Source organism: Brassica napus, chromosome C7 (genome assembly GCF_020379485.1).
Source record: "Brassica napus cultivar Da-Ae chromosome C7, Da-Ae, whole genome shotgun sequence".
Taxonomy (NCBI): Eukaryota; Viridiplantae; Streptophyta; class Magnoliopsida; order Brassicales; family Brassicaceae; genus Brassica; species Brassica napus.
In genome coordinates this window covers 44307219-44316437 of record NC_063450.1, presented here as the reverse complement: position 1 = coordinate 44316437, position 9219 = coordinate 44307219, and the positions used below count along the sequence as shown (strand labels likewise).

Below are 9219 nucleotides of genomic sequence, written 5' to 3'. Positions count from 1 at the left end.
GATCTGACCGGAGAATCTGTTGTTGTTGAGATGGAGGATGGTTAGATCCGAGAGAAGAGAGAGAGGTCTTTGACGATGGTGCCTTTGAGATTCGCTTGGTTTAGATCTATGGCGGTTACGGACGAGCCTGAACAGAACCAGGATCGCAATTAGGTTTTCGTCACCGCCACCGCTTCGCAGACCCAAACTCCACCTTCGCTGATTCCTACTCCAATGTCGTAGTCACCGACGCATGTACCCAGCCTCTTCTTGATCCAGTTGACACGTATAGGTTCTTAGTGTTTCTTAAAACTCTCTTTACAGAACCGGTTTTAAAATTTAATTTCTTTTTGATTTATTTTTTTAGTTTTCTGGTTTAGAAACCCAAGTTAAAAACTTCCGATGGAGCTGCTCTAAAGTTGGTTGGCCGACAACAAAAAATTCTAATGACAAATTTTCGAGATTAGATAGCAAAGTACATTTTATTTAATCTTAAACAACAACATTTAAGCCACCTTAAAACATTGTCCGAACACACACCAAAGTCACAAACCAACAGACTTACAACTCACACGCCAGCACTCTGCTTGATTATTATCAACGCAAAGAGCAGACTTTAATACGACCACTGAAATATAATCAGCTCATTAACTCAAAAACCAAATTTGGAGTTTTGATTAATCAACTCGATGTGATAAACTTCAAACCAACCCGTTACCATTAGCATTACCATTGCCATTGCTGAGACTCTTTCCATCTTCCTCCTCGATAAGTAAAAACTCTTTGCTCTGCTCTAGCTTCTCCATGACATGAGCTTCCAGAGAGATCTCCACATCTATACTTATACCTCCCGCTTTCCCTTGGTACAGATACATCATCCCATTAAACCGGTTGTTTGACCCGCTCCTAACCGTTTCCGGTTTTCCCCACCCGAAATCCACCTCGTAGACCTTGAACCTCGGCGAGCTCCCCACCGCCACGCAGTTCACTCCCGCGTCTTTGAACTGGAATATCTTCGGCGACTTCTCCCACTCCTCGTTCCGCGCGTTCACCACACGCGCGTCGTGAGCCACGATCGCTTTCTGCACCACCGAAGCTCCGAACTCCGGTCCGTGCGCCGCCAGAAGCCCCGCCGCGGTCCCCGTGAAGATCGCCTGGATCATGTTTCCGAAATACTCCTCCGGCATCGGAGGATCAACGCGGCGGCGACAGTCGGCGAAGACGGTGAAGACAGTTATGTCTTCGGGTTTGAGCCCACGCGCGAGGGTGACGTGGCGCCAGATGTGCGATGTGAGGGACTGGAAAGTGGAGAAAGGTTTTGAGCCGTCGGATGGGATGGCCGAGTTGGCTCTTGACTTGATCGTGTGGATGGCGGAGTCCGAGAACCTGAAGACCTTCTCCACCAGCTGCGGCGGTTCCGCCGCACCGTCCCCGGCGTTGGGGTCCTTTGGGGCAGTTAGGTCCAGCTTCACGCGTGTGTCACGCGCCTTCGCTCGGTCCAGGAAAGGCTGGGTCGAGATGGTCTTGGCCCCACGGCAGATCTCGGCCCATGAGCTCATGAAGTGCCATGTGGCAGTTCCGTCTAGGACTGCGTGATTGAGAGCTAGGCCCATTGCAAGCCCATCTTTAAGTTTGGTCACCTGTTTTGCGAAACAAGTTAACGGTTGAGCGTATATATATGTTTAATTAGAAGAATCGAATCGACGTTTCTTTGGAGTACTTTTACTGGACGATAGTTTTGAAACCAGAAAAGCAACAGAAACAATGACTACTCCAACTACCACACCTGTTTTCAAAAGCCTAGGCATTAACTTCACTTTAAATGCCGTACAAGAATTTAAAATGAGCATCCGACACTGATTTAAAGTATTGTATGCATGTATGTTACGTATGTATAATATATACGCAAGTTTCTACCTATGAATACAGTGCATGTTTGTATTTTATATGTTTGCCTCAAGTTCTAATTGGTTGTAAGTCCCAACGATATATATAATCCTAAGATAAATTAAGTACGTTAAGTCCTAATATGCATTGGGTCTAATTCTAAAGCTAACACCCATATATATGTAGGTTTTGATTGATAACGACAATTAGATTCTGTGTGCTAATATTAAAGATACTTATTAGGATTTGATTCGTAAACCTATAATTAATTCTGAGTACTTGTTTTGTCGTACATGACTAGAGTAAGTACATGACGTTGTCCCGGTACTTACTGATTCGTAGTTACCATCCATAAAAATGTTATTGGTCAGTCATTGAATGTTGTACTTAATGAGTGTGTTGGCTAAATTTATGTTTCTTTTACATAAAACTGCACATTTAACCAATTTCAAAAGCATTTGAAAGCTGAATATGTTAATTCATGAGTCATGACTAAATTAAATTTTGACTCATTTTTGTAAGAGCTTCACTGAGATGAACATATACCAACTTAACCTCGTTCAGCAATAGACATAGATAAAACATCGCCACAGATATGTCAAATAAGTGGGTATACCATAATCATATTATTCAAACGCGCATAAAATCAATACTAGCATTTTTTCTGCCACCAAGGTTTTTATATAAAACTTCTTTCTGTTTCAAGTGAGAATAGACAATATACACGACAAATATACTAAGCATATATGGAATAATATGTATGTATTAAATAATTACCTGGATAACAAGGAGAGGCCTGCTAAGTCCTTCCAAATTCGAGATCCTGCTATACGGAACAAACTCCTCGAGCTTAGATGTCCCATCCTCAACCGTGAGATCACCGACGCTGACGTCAGGAGCTTCAGCAACCGAGAACTCCACTCCGTTGATCTCTTCGTCGTCAGCATCGTACTCAACTCGGAAGACCCCTTCGTCGTCCTTGGCCAGCTTACCAGCAAGCTGATAAAAGTCTTCAAGAACCGAACTCAAACCGTCCTTGAGCTTCTCCACGACATTGTTTTGGAAAGTGGGTTCCTCGAGATCTAGAGGGTTCTGGAACTTGTAGAGCAGAAACTTCTGGTTGTAGTAGAAAGCTAGGTAAGGAAGATCAAATGTGGTGAGCTGGAATTGTTGCTTCCCTAGTATTGGCTTGTTTGGTTTCACATGTGTTTTGCTTGTTATCTTTATCTTCATGGTGAAAAAGAGATTTTATATATCCTTTTGGATCAATGTAATATACCTGTGATGATCACAAGAATATATCAATCTTTTCTTTTTGGTGTGAGATTGTAGTGTAGTGTGGGGTGGTGAAGTAAGAACTAAAGACTGTTATTTATAGAGACGTACAGTGTGTAGTTGGGTAGGCATTTAAGGTTCCATGAAAGTAGTTGAGATTCAACTAATGACTCAATTAAACTCACTCTCGATAAATATATTTGCATGAATTGTTAAGGTGAGTTAGGGTTTAGGTTAGAGAGTAGATACACAAATTGAATTAGTGTAATGATGCGATGTGTTTTATCGCCGAGAAAGATGGTAAAGAAGCATAAAAGCAGTGGACCAATGCAAACGGTATTATTATGGGTCGTACCTGGATTTACAAAGATCCTAAGCTGTCAAAATTGGTGCATGGCCTTTTAATAGTTTTAGTTACTTTTATCCTCTAAACTTTATTATGGGATAAATTACCTTCTCTAAACATTACACATGTCAATCACTTTATTGGATTTAAAGGACTCTACTGCCCATATTGAAATAGTAGGTATGTGGAACTGTGGAAGTTGGAGGGCGACTTCTCCGGCTAATAAAATCTTATGTTTTGACATTATTGTAGAAAAATTACCCACATCAAGGATGCAAGTTTTAAAGAAGACTTACACCCAAACAAAAAGTTTTAAAGAAGACAAACAGTCGACAAAATATAAAACAAAGAAGATTAATAAATAAATAAAAAGATAGGCTTAACAAAAAAGGGTGCAACGTGATGTTTTAATTTTTTTTCAGTCAACTTTAATATATGATTTAAAATTTGGATGGTGACAGAATGACAACGTCAGCATAATGCACTAACCATATGTTCTGGTCTTGATTGTGTGATGTGTTGTGTTTGGCAATTTAAACAAGCATGAACATATATGTATTGTTAGAGCTAGGTGTGTTGTGTTTAGTGTAAGGACTAAGGAATCTAGAAGCCGAATGTGTTTGGTTAAGAATCCCAAACTAGAATGGACCGAAATCTCGGGTCCAGTAGTATCCACCACGTTGTGACACAGACGGACCCCACTAAAACCTTGAGGACCATCGCTATGAGAACGACGTCAAGTGAGCTCTCACACTTTTTGTTTGTTCAGATCTGCGACCTCCGAGACAAATGACTACACAAAGTACAATAGAAAAAGATATAAGGAGATCTGAACCGGCGATGGCACTAAGAGCAGCCTCATCGCGGTATCTTATGACCAGTATTTAGTGTTTTTAGGTTTAAAAAAAAAAGAAAATTGCTTAATTAAACAAGAGACGTATATTAATTAGAGTGCACAAGAGACGGGTTTTTGGGACACGCGTCGCACATTCACCTTTCTCTTCTCTTTCTCGACGGATGCTCTTCTCTCCTTCTCTCTTGACTCCTCGACGAAACCGACTGTCTCTGGCCATCTCTCCTCAAATCTGATCTCTCGTTGACGGAATCTCTCGTCGATGGAACCAGCCGTCGTCTATCTCGGTGGAATCGTCGTCTCTATCGGTCCCCTCGACGAAGAAGATGCAGAGGAGAGAGATTACGAGAACATAATTTTGATCAACAGAATTTGCAACAATGATTTGCTTGACAAAATGCATCATCATATGGGTTGAAGAGAAGATAATTTTGATCATTATTTGATATTGGATCTAGTTGGATTTATATATTTTGAATTCGCCTTTTTCTTCTGCCACAAACTGTTAAAACTTCCTCCATCGATTTTTTTTTTTGAGACTAACGTGAAAGTCATTTGTAAAAAAAGAGGAAACCGTGACTTGGAGAAAAAAGAGTTTTACGATTGAAACCAGGTTCTAGTAACTGGTTGCGGTTAGTGGTCGGATTTTTGGTTCAATTAGAAGTAATCAAAATTTTAATTTGTTAATTGATTCAGGATGAAAAAGTCTGTCACTCCTTAGAGGTATGTCATCACATACATTAAAACTTGCTGCCACATAGCAGTTAGTTTTGTTATAAATTTTAAACTCTGCAACGAAGCATACTTATTCGAAAAGTTTGATGTTTATAAATGAAAAATGTAAGTATGCTATTTCAGCAACACGAAAATCTGCTAAATTATAAAAGTCTACGAGAAAAATTTACGTGCCAGTATAAAAGTCTCTTAATTTTTATAAACCTGCTATCATAAGGCAAAAGTATGCCATTATAAATCTGCCAACAGAAAACAAATCTGCGAACGTACTTAAATCTACCATTATGTGCAGTAGACCTTTTACCGAAAGTCTGTTATGATATAAAGTATGCTGCAATAAGTTTGTGTGAAGATGTAAATCTGTTAGACATTATTAATCTGCCATCAAGTGTCACAGATTTTTTACCACAAATTTATTTAACTGTTTCGAAAATAATTTTTTTTTATGATGTGGTAAAAAAATATTAATAGCATTTTTTGTAAATATATTTTTTGTTAACAAAAGAAATAAGGACATTCTGGATATACAAAACAGTCTAGTAATTAAAAAAATTATAAGTTACTCCAGTAATAATGACATGATTTGGTGTTATTTTAGTAATCTTCCTCTATTTTAAAAATGTTGATTTGAGATTTTTAGGGCATTGTGGTGGAAATATAAATCGGTTTATCTCTCCGAATTTGGTACAATTATTTATAGTTTTCGCCTCCTTAATCCCGTAGGCTGTGTACTAATTCGAGTGTCAGAAATTCAAAGCAAATACACCATTATCGTGATGTCAGGATCTTCACATGTTTATCTTCAAACAATATCAGTATACAACCAAACTGAATCACCATTGTCGTCCCAGTCCACAATATCTTCAAACAATATTAGAAGGAATACTTTTTTTTCTGAACTAATGAAGTATTAAAAAACAAAGAATTAATGTGGACGAGGAGCAACAATCAGATCGTGAACAGGTAGAAAGGACGACCGAAACGATATATTACGACCATATGTATTTCCCTCGCCGTATAATAGGACCACTTCTCAAAAATAAAATAAACTTGAGGAAAATTTGGTTGATCATTAATGTGCCTAATAGTTGGGTTTAGACTATTGTAGTTGTCGATAGATAGGAGCCGGTTGCTGATGGTTTTGATCACCATCGCCTTAGAGCGGCCCTTTCAGCATATGATATAATAAACAATTTATCAACTTATCAAATTTCTAATTTTGGATTATGTATTTCAAGTACAGATTTTTGAAAGGTTTTAGTTACATAAATTCTATTCTTTCACCTCTAATTTCTCTTTTGTCTGTTTGTTGCAAATCTTCTCAACAATTAAGGAAACATATATATATATATATAAAATTTTATTGCTTAGTGGAAATGAGTGGGGCAACTTCAAACTAGATTCACATGTTAAAATATACGGAGTGAAACGCCATTTTTGTCAACAAGTGATATCTAATATGGATTCGTATGTTAACTAATTCATCGCCGGAAACACCTTAGCCTAATAGTTAAAGTTTAAATGCTTTTACATCGAGCTATGCAATTTTTTGCAAATTACAGAAAATTCAGATTTCAAATTTCGGAGAGAGCGATTTATTAACTGCTCAGATGATGCAGTTAGGCGTAGATCTTCATAAGGCAGATAATGTTATCGGTTGTCGAATCGTCTATGTAATATTTCTCGTAAATGTAATGTCATAATAAATCAGCGCGTTATAAAAAAAAAACTAATTCATTAAACGGGATTATGGGGTCCATTGCCATTGTCGACTATCCTACAAGCCAAAAATAATTTCTATGGTGGAACATTTAATCACGCCTAAATCGTGAAGAAACATCTTCTCGTAAAAATTGTTTTTATTAATTGAGTTATACTGTATATATTTTTAACTTAAAACTAATTGATGATAAAAACTAATTGATGATAAGTAAACTTGTTTAGATTTATTAACTGCTCAGATTGAGATGATGCAGTTAGGCGTAGATCTTCATAAGACAGGTAGTGTTGTCGGTTGTCGAATCGTCTATGTAATCTTTCTCATAAATGTAATGCCATAATAAATCAGCGTTATAAATAAAAAATTAATTCATTAAACGGGGTTATGGGGCCCATTGTCATTGTCGACTATCCTACAAGCCAAAAATAATTTCTATGGTGGAACATTCAATCACAGCCAAAAATAATTTCTATGGTGGAACATTTAATCACGCCTAAATCGTGAAGAAATATCTTCTCGTAAAAATTGTTTTTATTAATTGAGTTATACTGTATATACTTATAACCTAAAACTAATTGATGATAAATAAACTTGATTATTTTAAAAAATATTATTTAAAATCCGTTTCAATTTTGAGGTGTGATTTTGTCCTTAATACAACTTTTTGAGATGATGATTATTTGACCATTAATCTCATAATATTTGAGTTAAGATCAATGGATTAACTTTGAACTGAATCGATCTATAATCAGATTAGATAACATGGATCGATTGGACTCGAATCTATCTTATTAAAACAGAAACATTGTGTTGGATTCAACTTGTTTCTAGGTAAGGTTTTAATTAAAGGAAGATGTAATATTCAAAAGTAATGTTCATTTATAACATAGTTCGGTACATTAGATTTCCTACATTTATCGTCGTTCGCTTATTTACATAAGAATCTTTTCATTATTATTCACGATTAACTCTACCAAATACAGTAAAATTTCTATAAACCAATAATATTGACACTATGATATTATATTAATTTATAGAGTTATTCATTTACAAAAATATCTTTTTATTTTTATTTTTGCATTTTAAGATATTATTTTGAAAAGAAGATAAATAATTAATTTTAATGTAAATAAATTAATTTTTTTTCTTTTCGAAATTCTACATTTTATATAGGTTTGTTATATTATTTGATGTATATTAATTATGCTTCGTAGAGTTTAAATATGATTTTTGATATAATTTTCTTTTAAAACTAAGTTAAAATATTAAACTCTCAATTATAAACGTAAAAACCCAAACGTTGAAATTGAAATGTTATTCACACATTGAACACAATTACAAAATGTCAATAAATAAAAGTTATAATCGAAAGAATACTTCCATCATACTTTAGTACTATATTAAATTAAAATTTCTCTACCTAAAATTAATTGTTGATAAATGAATTGACATATTTCTCTTGTATATACTCCCTCTGTTCCTGAAAGTAGGATTTTCTAGATTTATTTTTTGTTCCAAAATGATAAATTTTCTAAAATTTTAAGGTATTTTTAGTAGTTAATGTTGAAAAGTTGTATACTTTTAAGAAACATTAATTGAAAATATTTGAATTGGTTAAATACTATTGGTTGATATTTATTGAAAAATGTATAGTAAAATAAATAATAAATTCAATTGTAAATATTTATTATATTCTTAATATGCGTGAATACTCTAGAAAATTCTTCTTTCGGGAACGGAGGGAGTATTAGTTAAGATATGTTTTAATATCTTTGTCCCTAATATATAGTTTATGTTATGAAAGTCAGACATTTCCAACGCCGAAAATGTTGAAATAATTAAAGATGTGGGTCCCACTGTCACTATTTGCACAGTAATTTTTCTTCTATAAATACGGAGTTTTCGATCATTTGTGAAAACACGATTACACCATCCCTTCTCCTTTAATAACACATCCTCTCTTCTTATCAGTGTTATCTTCTTCGTACGGGTATAAAATTTTGCCCTTATTTAAATTCCTGCGATATAATAAAATATCAGTTCTTTTATAACACGTTATCAGCACGATCACTCCGCGATTCGGTAAAATTTATTTGTATCATTTATACCCTGTTATAATGGTCGGTATACAGCCTCTACTATTTTTTATATCATGTTATAATGGCCGGAATACCGCCTATATTATTTACTAGTGATTTAATTTATTTATTGGTCGGCAGAGCCGCCTCATATTCTGTTTATTATTTATTGGTCGGCCGAGCCGCCTCATATTCTGTTTATTATTTATTGGTCGGCTGGGCCGCCTTATATTCTGTTTATTATTAATTGGTCGGCCGAGCCGCCGTATAATTTATTTATTACTCTGCATTGATCGGCTGAGCCGTCGCATGATTTGTTGTCATAACATAAATATTTTATTGTCAT

General features: G+C 35.4%; 1 protein-coding gene and 1 non-coding gene across 2 annotated transcripts; both read right to left on the bottom strand.

Annotated features, from left to right (window-relative positions):
• Positions 1 to 442: 442 nt before the first annotated feature.
• Positions 443 to 3225, bottom strand: LOC111208198 (BAHD acyltransferase DCR-like). Its single transcript, XM_022707031.2, has 2 exons — positions 2644 to 3225; positions 443 to 1619 (listed from the first exon to the last, which is right to left on the bottom strand). Exons 1-2 carry the CDS (start codon positions 3097 to 3099, stop codon positions 681 to 683), a joined length of 1395 nt encoding a protein of 464 aa, XP_022562752.1. The 5' UTR covers positions 3100 to 3225; the 3' UTR covers positions 443 to 680.
• A 2778-nt stretch (positions 3226 to 6003) lies between these two features.
• LOC125591010 lies at positions 6004 to 6133 on the bottom strand. The gene has a single exon (XR_007326999.1). It is a non-coding gene; the product is annotated as a small nucleolar RNA snoR111 (small nucleolar RNA).
• Between the last annotated feature and the right edge of the window lie 3086 nt (positions 6134 to 9219).